Raw genomic sequence first — 13919 nt, forward strand, 5'->3', positions numbered from 1 at the left:
CCAGGACGAAGCTGTGGAATGAAGGAATCCGAAAGTCATGGAACGACTTTGTTATTGCAGAATTATTAAGTAGAGCATGTATTTCAGCTATCCAGTGTATGAAAAGGGAATTCGTTTGCAAATACTTAACTAAAATGTTAGACAGAAAAATCAGGTCAGTAGCATTCGAAAAATATCATGAGCTATTTCCACAATGGGAGAAGGCAACTGACTCTTTCTGGAGAGCTCTTGTCAGCAGTTTGTATAGAATCATTATTGCAGAGGATATTGAGATATTTCCAATGATAAGTACAGCAACAGAACAAAAAAAAAGTGATCACCCTGATGGTGACATACAACAGTTACATCTGGATTGGGTGTCGCTTTCCAAATCAGAAAACAACTTCAGTGGCACCTTTAATGTCATATCGGAACAGGAAGCATCGCAATATTCGAATTCTGGGAAGCCATTTCGCAAAGAAGATGCACAGTCCGTTGAAAACACAGTCAAGAAGTTGGGCATGAAAGTTATTGAAACACCTTTGCGTGTAAGCAGTTCAATAAGAAAGTCTGGCATTGATTATGTTCCACATTCCACACCGGAGTTGGTTATAACATTTTTGAAAACATTTTGCGATAAAAAGGAGACAAGTTGTCGGCTTGGGAACATAAATACTCCATTGTCGGAAACGACGATCAAAGATCTGAACTCTTTGCAAAGCATTTTAAGGTATGTTATAAAAGACAAATCATTTAACGATAAAGTTCAAGGTCTACCACTGTGCTTAACGAATGATGGTTTTCTACATACCTTTGACAAAAGTAAGCCTGTGTTTTGTTCACACATGTGCAATGTGGTAACTGGCTCTTCGAATTTGTTTATACATTCAAAATTAGTTGACTTGATCAATCGGACGGAGTATTTCAATGCAGGGGTTATTAAACGGCTTAGCGTAGATGATTTTGTGCTTATTGTTGGAGAAACATTCAAACCTGAATTGTTTGCATCCGGGCAACAAATTGGTTGGAACAAACAAACTGGTGATCCCTTGAAACCAGAAACTTTGGTTAGTGTATTTAATTTTATATACAATGAATCAGAAGAAATACAGAAATCGCACACCTTCCAGGACACACTTAATCATAAACTTTTCCAAACTAACATTCGCAAATTAAATGCATGGTCTTTGATGCCAGCTTGTATTGGCTGTGGTGTTCAAGCTAAAAATAAACTTGTACCTATTTGTCTAACAAGTAATCTGTTTCACCGTTGTAGCGGGAATCGAACGGTTAGTACAGTAATAGAAAAGTTTAATATTCCTCAATTCGACACGTCAACGTTTCGAGAACATTGGATCAAAATCACATATGCATTGCAGAAAATGTTGCCTTCTACCGAGCATCCGGTAGAATTACTTGAATGTTTACATCACCACAGAAGTAAGATTCAGGCTAGTTCATTGACGTGCGATGACGGTATTACAGTATTAGGCTACTTTGATGACAAAGTAGATGAAATGAAGAAGAAAATGCAAGAAAATAGCATAAGAGATAAATTAAGAGATCTCCCTCTGTTTGTGTCTTATCAAGGAGATGTTATAAGCATAACACAATTTAGGGACGTAGTCATTTTGCCTGAAGGTATACCGTCCAATGGAATCGATGCCTGGGCTCGTGTGACTGGTATTCTACTGATCAGAGACACATATAAACTTCGGAAATTATATAAATTTCTTCAGCTGTCGACAATGACAGAATTAGAAGTGTATTCCGCCAAGATTTTACCAAGCATGCAGAACCTCCAAAGGAACACCTGGGATATTCATATAAGATACATGAAAGATCATGTTTTAACAACATATTTTAGTCAACAGCTTAATGAGACCCTACGTAATCTTGTTGAGCAACTTAAAAGGTTGGCATTTATAAGAGTTGCTAACACAGATAAAAAAGTGTGTGATCTCTATGATCATAGGCATACTGTTTTTTCCTGTATGCTTACTGATGACTATTTTCTTCCAGAAAAATACAGGGAGTATTCCTGGTTAAAATTTATGGAAAGATTGGGACTTACATTGGAGCCTACCGGTGGAATGATGATTGACTTTGCACTACGTATAGAGAAAACCATATACGCACCAATCAGCAATTTGACTGAAAAACAGTCGAATGCTCTGACTGACTGTCTTTTTAGTAGCAGCTGGACTGAACAAACGTTGGCTCGAATAAGAAGTATACGATTTATTGTGCCATATAAAGTTGATTTGCAAAGAACAAACGTAGTAAACCAGCCAGGAAATGGAGATCAGTTAATCTGTTTTTCTGGAGGAGTGTCATGCAAACATGCCGATTTATGTTGGTCAGTTTTAAATGTTCTTTCACGTGTTCCAACTTCAACAGAAATGTCGAAAAGTCTAGGCATTCATCAAGACCCGCCTATTGACAAAATTGTTCAGCATTGTCAAAACGTTGCTGATATTTTTAAAGTACAGTTAGAAAAACGGAGTGTTCACCCAAGCTTTGTTAATTACCAAATGAGTAAGCTGTATAAGGTGCTTCTTAAAAATTTCAGTGTGGCAATGCAGCAGAATTTCCAGGTAACTCCTATCGTTTTCCATCAAGAAGACGAAAAGATGTTGCCTCTGAAACAAATTGTTATAAATCTGACAGAAGAAGAAGAGATAAGGCCATATTTATACAAACTCCCCAACGTTTTTGGCCCATACGCGGAACTATTTTACAAGCTTGGATCACACAAAGTTCCGATTTCTTCCGATTACTCAATGGTCTTAGACAAAATCAAAGAACAGTTTGGAGATGGACCAGTGCCTCCTAATCAGCTAGTGTTTGTAAAGAGAGCTCTTGAAAACATTGTTAAGATTTCGGAAAAAGAACGCGAACTGTTCCCGGATGTAATGCAGTTGTTCATCCCAAATCGGAATAATGTTTTGGTTTCATCAAAATCCTTGACCGTTTCAAACAACGACGATATAGCAGAACAGCTGGAGGGAAAAGTACATATAAATTTCTTCGTAGGATTTAAAGAAATGGAAATAAAGTGTGTACGAGACCCGGTATTACCTTTCCTAATGTGGCCAAAACACCTGAGACCAGATATTTTGACAACAGTTGTTACGAAACAAATTTCGACTGATGATGTTGTCCAGGAAGAGTGCATACAGGCACATCGAATAGAAAGTTCTATACGATCTCCCCAATTTATAGAAGGACTTTTACGCTTAGTGAAACATCAAATGAAGCTCCATAGAGCCACATTCGAACGTAGTCTTGAAAATACATTGATGCTTCGCCTAAGAAATGTACGGATTACCAAAGTTACAGGACTTAAAACATTCCTGTCATATAAAGGACAGAAAGTTAATGGTACAGATGCAAATGCTTCTTGCTTCATTAAGTCTCAAATGAAAAGTCTTGCAAATGGTAATGAAGTTAAACAGTATGAACTATATTTTCAAATAAGCTCTAAGGAAGAACTATTGCTTCATTTAATAGACGAAAAAGACGGGCTTAGAAAAATGATAGACTTATGTACTGATGGTATACTTGAAAAGGAAATGTCTCAGTATTTATCATCAATTCTTCGTGTACTCGAACAACCGTCAGAAATTCGACGCAAACTTGATCACATACCAATAGATGCGTATGACCTTCCGTCTGCCTGGAATGTTTCAGTGTTTCCTAGGCCAGGGACGTATGTAGAAGAAAAATTCCATCCTTTCTTGAAACAAAGTATTTTTCCATTTAAAATTCACGAATACATGTACGTTGCACTTGAAGTAGAAGACGCCGACGATGTCATAGATTCAGTGTATATATATGCTCATATCATAAGTGAAAGCAGCACAGCTCCAGGTGACTCAATTCTTAGAATTACATATAATGTTGACATTGGGCGCAGTGATGGATTGATAACGGTACCATTATATCGCCTGTACAGATTTAAACCCAAACAACCAGAGGAGGTAAATGCTTTAGTCGTGTTTGACATTGAACCAATAGGATCTATTCCAATTGATGAAAACTTTCGTCGTGTTAGGCAAATGCTGTCGGAAGCTTGGATCATGGATGAAATCGAGCGAAAAAGGGTGATACGTCGTTTGTTAACTCAGTGGCATCCTGATAGAAAAAGAGATCACCGACCATATGCTGAGCGAGTTTATAACTACGTACATGAAGTAGTCATAAAATTAGAGCACAAGGAACATATTGATGATGTTTTTACAAATGAAACAGGTAGAATGCCACCAGACATGTCCCGTTCACCATTCGGATCGGCTAGCACCGCTGCTGTTTACAACAGAGGCTGTAGACTTGCTGCAGGTTTTCGTGATAACATTAATGATTACTACAGGTCAACAAGAACAGGTAACTTCGCCCACATTAGAGCAGAAGAGGCAGTGGTACGTCATGTTAGAGAAGCGAAAAGATGGCACCGGCAAGCAGTAAATGATTTTAAAGCTGCCGAGAGTAATGTTAGCACTGGAGAGCAAGACCAAAGTTTTAACTGGGTGTGCTATAAATGCCATCAGGTAAACTTTTGTTCCATTTACCATATACATACACCGGATACGTGATAACTGATGAAGTGTCATTAAATTCAAATACAGTATAAACTACAGATGTTTTTGAGAAAAACGCATGTCTCCCACAACTGCCTAATCCTCTAAATAGCAAGTCAATCTTTATTTACTGTTTACTCACTACAAAGTTACCATTGAAGAGTAAAAAGGCCGACTTTGGGTAATTAAAGGGCCACAATTCTGAAGTGCCTAGGCCAATATCGCTAAACTTGGACGAGGAGTTATGGTCAAACACCTTTTGTTTAAGTTTGGTGAAGATCGGATGAATAATGTTTGACTTAGAGTGCGGACAAGAGTAAGAAAATGTTTTCGGTAATTCAAGTGCCAAAACCGATTTGGCTAATTATCGAATTTGGCTGAGGTCATATAGTCAAACACATTTTGTTTAATTTTGGGGAAGATCGGATGAAACATCTTTGACTTAGATTGTGGACAATAGTAAAAAGTCCGATTTTCGGTAATTCAAGGGCCTAAACTCCGAAGTGCCTGGACCGATTTGGCTTTTTATCGAATTTGGTTGAGGTCTTATTGGTCAAACACCTCTTGATTAAGTTTGCTGAAGATCGGATGAGATTCTTTTCCGATTTAGTGTGCGGAAAAGATTTGTGACAGACAGACACACAAACTGGAGCAAATCAATATGTCTCCCAACTACTGTGTGGTGGGAAACATAATTACAGATTATAAATTTAGATATATGGTCTTTTTAATTAGCAACAGAGAGACATAAAACAATAAGACAGACAGAAAGACATGAGAAGGCAGGTTTACAGACAGACATACAGACAGACGGACAGAAAGTAAAAGAGACGGAAAACGCTGTAAATAAAACAAAAAGAATAGCATCAAACTGAAAAGGTAATATAAGAAAGCAACACATAAAACGACAAACGTTAAGACACAGATAGACACACATACCAATAACATTATACAACACTGTCAAATATTTATATCAAGAAGTTCCTTTATAAAATGTTAATTAAATAAACGTGAATCTCGCATATTCTCTTTGCATAAAGAATAAATATCGGTTAAAACATGGACAGTCCCAACATGATGAAAGTTTAGCATACCATGACGCAAATTGGTGGCTTGAAATAGCAAGTTACGTACAGGTGTCTAACAAAAGAGTGCTCGAAGCACTCTGCAACAATGAAGTTTTATATGATTATTTTACCGTTAAACGGCCTTGACATGAGGACATCGATATACAGATACAGAGAAAGAGTGACAGATGGATTACATGCATACATGTATACTGAAATATAAAACAAACAGACATAAAGACGGACAGAGAGACAGACAGACACACAGGGAGAAGAGCAGATAGAAACAGACAGTGAGACGGTTTCGAAGAAAATGACAGGGATAGACACATATGCATAGAGACAGAAAGAAAAAAAACAGACAGATATGAAGACAGACAAACATAGAGACGACTGACGATGTCGTACGGGTAGACGTACATACTTACGTAAAGACAGGCAGACAGATATAACCTATATATTACATGGGTTTTTCAAAGTGACATACACGTTGATGATATTGATATTTCGTATTCTGGCTTATTTTAATGAAGTTATCAGATTTGCTTGTGGAGCGTCCTTGAAAGGAACCAGTTAACCAGCTCTTATCTGAAATGATTTTGAGAGGCGGGGCGGGGTGGGGACTTTTGGTATTCCTTTACGGCTTTAAGGCTTTAATTAGAATGTCAACGTATGTTTGATATGATCTGTATCAAATTAGTCGTTAAAGCATAACACAAATAGGATTTGGTTTATTTGTTTCAAGCATTTTACACTTTGTCTTTAGGCATCAGAGAAGGCGTTGAAGGCAGGTTGGTTTGCAACCAATGCAAACAAGGTGAACAGACGAGAACATTCTCTTACAACTATTGCAATTGGTCTGGACGGCGGATCTTTGCGGAATGAAGTATATTTATTATATAGTCAAACCGTTGTTAAAGACCATCTCTGTACAAATACCACCTGGCTTTCAAGACCTAATGTTTTGTTTCCCATTCTAACATTTACAGTTTATGCGTCCTCTATCTCTGATAATTCATGTGGGGAAATTGCAGTCACCTACGGAGAACAGGTTTGTACTGGAAAAGAATCAAGGAACACTGGTTAGGTTAACTGCCCGCCGTTACATGACTGAAATGCTGTTTAAAGACGGTGTTAAACCCAAAACAAACAACCAAATCCTCTGAAACCGTGTGGTGTAAGTTTATTCTAGACAGGGGCAACCAGAGTTTAACATAGAAACATTTTAAACGACTCCTTCTCCTGAACCGCTGCTACCCTCTACCAAGATTATGCAAAACATACGGATTCTTCAAAACACATTGCCGGCCGGGGAAGGGCGTGGTCACATTCCCCTATATGTATATAGTAGAAGTCTGAAACTGCTATCCCAATTTTACGCGTATGCTCTATCAAGAGCATTTCGTCAGAAAACGTAGCCGACAGAGGGCATGGTCATTTGTCCCTTTATATAGAGGACATGTTTTGCTCTATTTTGGAATAATTTAACAAAAATGGTCCTTGTGTGACCCTCTACCAATATTGTTCAAATCATTTGATTTGTCTAAAGCGTCAAGCAGTGTGTACATTTCCCCTATATGCATAAAGTGGACGTTTTAAAATACTCTTGTCAGAAACAACAGGTTATTTTATAAAAATAATTTTACACAAATGGTACTTTGATGGCCTTGACGAATATTGTTCAAATAAATCTGATTCGCGTCAGTGAACTTGGCTTCCAGGGAGGCGTAATCACATTTCCCTTTATCTATAAAGTGGAAATTTTAAGATCTCTTGTTCAGAAACTGCTGACGTGATTTTAAAATAATTGCACACTAGTGGTCCGTTTGTGATCATCTACGAAAATTGTTCAGATAGTACAGATTTGTCAAGAAAAGTGGCCACCAGTCACAAACAGTAGGCTAATTTGTTTGAATGATTTTACAAAGATGGTCCATGTGTGACCCTCTACCAGGATCGTTCAAATTATTCTAATTCGTAAAAACACATGACCGCCAGGAGGCTTTTCCCAGTATGTATATGGTATAATATCTTCTTATATATTATTGCTGACCCGATTTTAGAATAATTTCACAGAAATGATCCTTCTGCGACTGTCTGACAAGATTGTTCAAATTATTCCCGTATTAATAGTAATGTGTGATTTTCAACCTAGATTTTGCAGTTAATTCCGCGTCGTTAAATGATGAATCTTTACGAAGACTGTTCAAATAATTCTGATTCGTCACTGAACATGGCGGTCAGGGTTGTAAACTTTCCCTATAGGTACATAATGAACTTTTTAACTCTCCTTGTCAAAAACTGCGTGTTCGATTTTAAAATAGTTTCGCATACTCTTCGAAACGTGTTCGAATATTTCCAATTTGTTAAAAAGAACTGTGGCTGCAAGAGGATTATGTCACTTTTTCTCTACATGTTATAGGTGGAAATATCGATAAAATTCTTGTATGGAACTGCTAAGGCTAATTTCTGAATATAATTTCACATAATTTTCACACAATTCTTCCTTGTCTGACCCTCTATTAATATTCCTATTTGTCAGAAAATGTAGCCGCCAGCCAGAAATAGCAGGCTAATTTTCAAAATAATTTTACACAGATGGTTCATTTGTGACCCTGTTCTTAGATTGTACAAATCGTTCTGTGTCGTCAAAATACGTGACTGCCATGGGGTGTTGTAACATTTCCCTGTATGTATGAAGTGGAAGCTGCTTAATATTGTCTATTTCATCATTCCCTGAACGTCTGACCCCACCCCCAGTCCCCCAACACATCTTTGGAAATATTCATGTCTGAAAACAGTGGCACTTTTTCAAAATAATATGACAATTACTTTCTTTGCATTACCATCTATTAAAACTGTTTAAGCAAACATCGTAATTCAGGTTTGTGATCATGACTAATTTGTTCGCTAAAATATCAAATTTGAAACGACGTCGGCTTCACTATTGTAATTTTGATATTTCTTATTCAGGCTAGTAATTTAGAAGCTATAACTGGAAATTACTCATGTATGCGGTACCCAGACGCTGTTGCTGGACTCCAGATACCTTCGGAAATGTTTGATCGCACAAAGGCCGAACAGGCAGTTGAAGTCACAAAGCGCATACTGGACATGGTTGCTGATTTCCTCGACTAGATTTGGAAAAGAGGGCAGTGCTAAATTACTTAGTGCGAATATCGCAATGTAACATTAACGATAATGACACGATTATATGTTGCATCCTTATTATCGTAACATTTAACAAGTTATAGGTAATAAGTTATTTTGGCATACCACACAATTGTTAGATATTATTTCACGTCTTATTTCGTTTTTTTACATGATTGTATTAACTTTAACGCGAACAGCTGTGTTTAAAGTTTGATAAATGGAGAAATATTACCATATGTAAATCGTCTTTTATTACAACCTATTGCATGAAGTGTTAAGAGTGCCTGATTACTTTGCAAATGTTTTTGTCTAATGAGCTGTCTGTAGATACATAACTTATACGTGTTATGAATTGTTGCAGGTAAAAAAAGTTCATATAGCATCATGGCAACAGTTTTATATTTGTATGCAAGTCTGTTGAATTGAACATTTGTCTGTCTTGTTTTCATTTATTTTGTTTGTAGAAGGAACTAAATTTCATTGTAGCTTTAAATTAAGAAATAATGTATAAAATGCATATGCATTATATTCATACAAGGTTGTTTTCTCTGTGTGCCATACATATATTTTCAGTCATTCCTTGTGGCCATATGGAATGTGAACAGGTCGTGTCAGATATAAGATGATTATTGTGCACGTTTCCGGTAATTGGAATTGGTTACAAGGTCAAGCACAGTATCTATGTAAAGTTATGTACAGTCAAACTTGTGCTAGCGACCACCCGTGAATAGCGACCACCTGTCGACAACGACCGGTCTCTGGTCCTCACGTAGAAAAATGCTCATAAAAAGGCCGTGAATAGCGGCCACCTGGCGACCGCGACCAGCGACCGGCCTAATTCATTCCCAAGGGTCATATTTGCCCCCCAATAACGACCAAGCTGGACCGTTCCGGCATGAAAATATTTGAAATCCACCGAAATTTCACGATTTTCGCATTATAGCAAACATAATAATTACTGCTTGATTGAAAATTTGCAAGTTTGCACCGGCCGAATCAATACATAGAACGTAAAGAAAGCAAGAAGCTATAAAAATACTTTTTATCAGCATGAAATTGGCTAACTGAGAAGTGACCATTCCCCCCAAATAAAGACCACCTGTGAACAAAGACCACTTTTGCTTGTTCCGAAGAGTGGTCTTTGTTCACCGGTTTGACTGTATATAGTAATGTTTCTGATTACACTTTATTAGGTTTTTGTTGTTTGTTGCATTTTACCTAAAACGAAATGTTGTATGTCACTCTTGCATCTCTGTAGTAATGACTGACACATACGCTTACAGTTCAACTACTGATGTTTTAGTGATTTTGACTGTTATATTTAGTTAATATATTTTTTGAATAATTGTATCGTAAGATAATATCTTTTTTACAATTTCAAACCAGTATCTGTTTCGTTGTCTGTAAATGATTACTTTGTGTGTAAATATGTAATTGCTTTTTGCTCATTGATATGTGAAGAGATTTTAGTTTTGTTATTAGCATTTGCAACATTTAGAGATCCACTTTGTTTCTACAAATTGGTCTGCAATGTTGTACCAAGCTGCGTATAAAGCGAAACGCAAACAATGCGGTTTTAAAATGTAAATTAGTTTTGTTTTTAGTATGCAATGTTACATAGTATTAGCGGTAGTATTTAGCCGTAACGGTTGCTCATTGTACAGATATTTTACTGGCATTGCTCATTGCGGAAGTATTTAGCCTTTGCAGACCTTATTAGAAACAGTATTCAGCCATTGATTTATGCATAAATGTTTTGCAAATAATGCACCTTGTATCTTACTTAAAACATGCGTTTGTGCTAATATATATTCTTATACCTAACATTCATACATGAACTGTATATTTGATATATATCTATTCGTACATAACTGAAAATCATTTTATGAATCAATTGAAATCTGTGAGTAAATTTATTACAATGGCACTGTTGCTATATTTCTAAAGTCAAAATATGATATTAAAACATATGATACGTTAAAATAATCAAAATAATGTCTTCAAATTAGCGTGAAATGTCCAGTTCACTTTAATCATGGTCAGATATCTCAAAAATAAGCGCACGGACCTATACATTTTATTTCACCAAATTATAGGCCATGTGTTTATTTACAACTGTGAGAAGTTTCATTTAAATCTACATTGTAGAAAAATTTCTGTTTGCGAAAATGTTACGAAAGTAATGATTTTCCCATAGACTCCCATTATGAAATATTGCGTGAGGTCCAAATTTTTCAAATCAGTGTAGCTAGAATTAAGCACGCGGCCCTATCTTTTTTATTTGCTGAATTTTCTAGGTATGTTCTGACGTTTTGAAAAATCAGAGTTTAATCAAACTCTACATTGTAGAAAAAATTTCGATCCAAACGTGCAGAACTACCTTAAAAGTTTATATTAATACAAATATCCGTTGTTATTACACACTACATTTATTTCATGTATTACGTAACATCTTTATATAATCACATAACACTTTTAAATATGTTTGAGATATATACAAGTTTTCTGTATATTCATTTGTATATTGTAATAATGTAAAAAATAGTTATTTGAACATGATCAGAATGTATTTGTGATGAATAATTTTTGAGCAGCACAGTAAGTTACTAAATAAAAACGGATTCACTGAAAAAAAATAGTGAAGATAGTGTTTTGCATGATTATGTACATATTCTTTAAATTTTCCATATTATGTTAATGTATAAGGTTATATGTTAAACTACTATCATGTATATGCCCATGCAGCATATATATCTTAAGAAGCATATCAAGGGATATACTTTATATTTTAAAGGCGAGCCCTTTAATATTTTGATTTTTAGATAAGCTCTATAAGGGTGAGTATTCACCGATGAAGATGATCCCTTTGGTATATTTCACCGGTTGTAATATTTCAAGGGATATACTTCTATTTATGAAGGCGAGCCCTTTAATATTCTGTCATATTTAATTAACTTTGTAAGAGATATTATTTTCTTACTGGTGAAGACGATCTCTTTATTATTTTAGCTACGGTTATACTATTTCAAGGGATATACTTTATTTGCTGATTAAGGCGTGCCCTTTAACTTTTAAAATGTTAACAATTATTAAATAAAGCTTTAAACATTTTGATTTTTTCCTGTTTATCACAAGGGATACATTTTACTGTTAAACAGCAAAAACGCGCTCTTGTTTTGATCATTTAATTTTTGTTATTTTATTTCAAAAAATATATTTCAATATAGACATTAGACTTCTAATATTCTTTATTATTCTTTTCAATGGTAATACGCGAACGCTTTTAAATGTAAGTTTCACCCAACGCAAATCTGTTATAAGTGTTTATTGGGCAAATACTGCACTTTGTACAAAGATTAATATTGAATAATATAATGCTATTTGCTCATTGAGATTAACATGATTAAAGAAGAATTATTTAGTATTATAAGCTGTGCATACAATCCTGCATGATAACGATTTTATTCAAAAGATAATTTAAAGCTGATGCAAACCCCTAAATTTAATTTACTGATGTGTCATTCAATCTCATCGACATTAAACGATCTGCTAAATGTAAATATTTTGTTCAGCTGTACATAACAAAGCAACTTCAAAGTTGACGTTCTCAATAAACTGTTATTTCAAGGAAAAGAAAACCAATTAACTTGAGGTTGAGAGTTATTAATATTTTAGCATGCAACGTTTATGGGATCTTTTCATAAATAAAAATATCCTAAATATAAGTGATGAAAAATAGATAACATTATTTACACGTAATTTCATTTACGTATTCTACATGTTACAATGGGATAACGGCCAGGAGACAGTACAACGGCTACAACACATGTATTGAACTTTCAACCTCATACTTGTTTTTGTGCTACATTTTTGTGTTTTTACAAATTTTATTGATAAGTCGTGATTCTTTTACCTCTTTATCGTATTCACCGCTGGTTACTCGGTTAAGATCAGACAATTAAAGTTATTAATTAAAATTTACCATATACTATACACCTTGTTGTTATTTTCTTATCTTTAATTCAGACTAAATGAAGATAATGAAATGTTGCATAGTTTAAAATTCCATTGTATGGTTAATGCAGTTATATAACTAAATCATTTTAATTTTATGATAGCGTATCGTACTGTTGGGAGAATAATGGGTAACTATGCTTATCCAATATCTTCCTTTGTACCGTCAACATAAATCATAATTTCAAATATAACTAGTAGAACTGCCCACAGGGGGAGACATATTGTTTTTGCGCTCTCCGTCCGTTTGTCACACTTCATTCTGATCAATAACTGCAGAACCATTTTATATAGAACCTTCAAACTTCATAGGGTGGCAGGGCTTTGGAGTAGACGACCCCTATTGTTTCTGGGGTCACTCCATCAAAGGTCAAGGTCACAGGTATCTGAACATGAAAAAACAATTCCGATCAGTTACTTGAGAACCACTTGACCCAGAATGTTGAAATTTCATAGGATGATTGTAAATGCATAGTAGATGTCCTCTATAGGTTTTGGGTTCCCTCTATTGAAGGTCAAGGTCGCAGCAGACAATATGAAAATTCATTTTTAGTCAATAACTTGAGAAACCTTTGACCGAGAACCTTGAAGTTTTATAGGGTGATAGTATTTACAAAGTATATGAGCCCTGTCGTTTTTGGGGTCACTCCGTCAAATATCAAGGTCACAATCAATAACTTGAAAACAATTTGACTTAGAACCTTGAAACTTCATAGGATTATTGGACATGCAGAGTAGATGACATTTACTGGCTTTTACGTCACTCGATCCAAGGTCGAGGTCACAGGGGCATGAACACGGAAAACTGTTTCCAATTTATAACTTGAGAACCACTAGGCTCAGAATGTTGAAACTTAATAGGATAATTGGACATTCCATGTAGATGATCCCTATTGCCACCTACCATCAGTGTCTCCTTTCGATTTCGCTCCTGATCTCTATTGACTTCTTGCCTATACGACTATGCATTGGGGGAGACATGCGCTTTTTGATCCCCTGCCACGAGTGGTGTGGGGGTGGGAGTATAGAAATGGTCTCCGTCTGTCCGCAGCACTTCATGTCCGCTCCATATCTCCTAAACCCCTTGAAGAATTTTCATGAAACTTGGGTCAAATGATCACCTCAT

General features: G+C 35.7%; 1 protein-coding gene across 1 annotated transcript; it reads left to right on the forward strand.

The window, feature by feature from the left end:
• The first annotated feature begins 1112 nt into the window (after nt 1-1112).
• On the forward strand, nt 1113-10647 carry LOC128557628 (sacsin-like). Its single transcript, XM_053545303.1, has 3 exons — nt 1113-4529; nt 6393-6512; nt 8600-10647. The coding sequence occupies exons 1-3, from the start codon at nt 1170-1172 to the stop codon at nt 8762-8764; spliced, it is 3645 nt and encodes a 1214-aa protein (XP_053401278.1). The 5' UTR covers nt 1113-1169; the 3' UTR covers nt 8765-10647.
• The last annotated feature ends 3272 nt before the right edge of the window (nt 10648-13919 follow it).

Source organism: Mercenaria mercenaria, chromosome 6, assembly GCF_021730395.1.
Source record: "Mercenaria mercenaria strain notata chromosome 6, MADL_Memer_1, whole genome shotgun sequence".
Classification (NCBI taxonomy): Eukaryota; Metazoa; Mollusca; class Bivalvia; order Venerida; family Veneridae; genus Mercenaria; species Mercenaria mercenaria.

Bases quoted from the DNA above. Each gene is read 5' to 3' on its own strand.
- LOC128557628 (XM_053545303.1), top strand. From the start codon at position 1,170: ATGCCAGCTTGTATTGGCTGTGGTGTTCAAGCTAAAAATAAACTTGTA. The intron at 4,530-6,392 runs GTAAACTTTTGT...CTTTGTCTTTAG, and splicing joins TGTGCTATAAATGCCATCAG to GCATCAGAGAAGGCGTTGAA. The intron at 6,513-8,599 runs GTATATTTATTA...TTTCTTATTCAG, and splicing joins GCGGATCTTTGCGGAATGAA to GCTAGTAATTTAGAAGCTAT.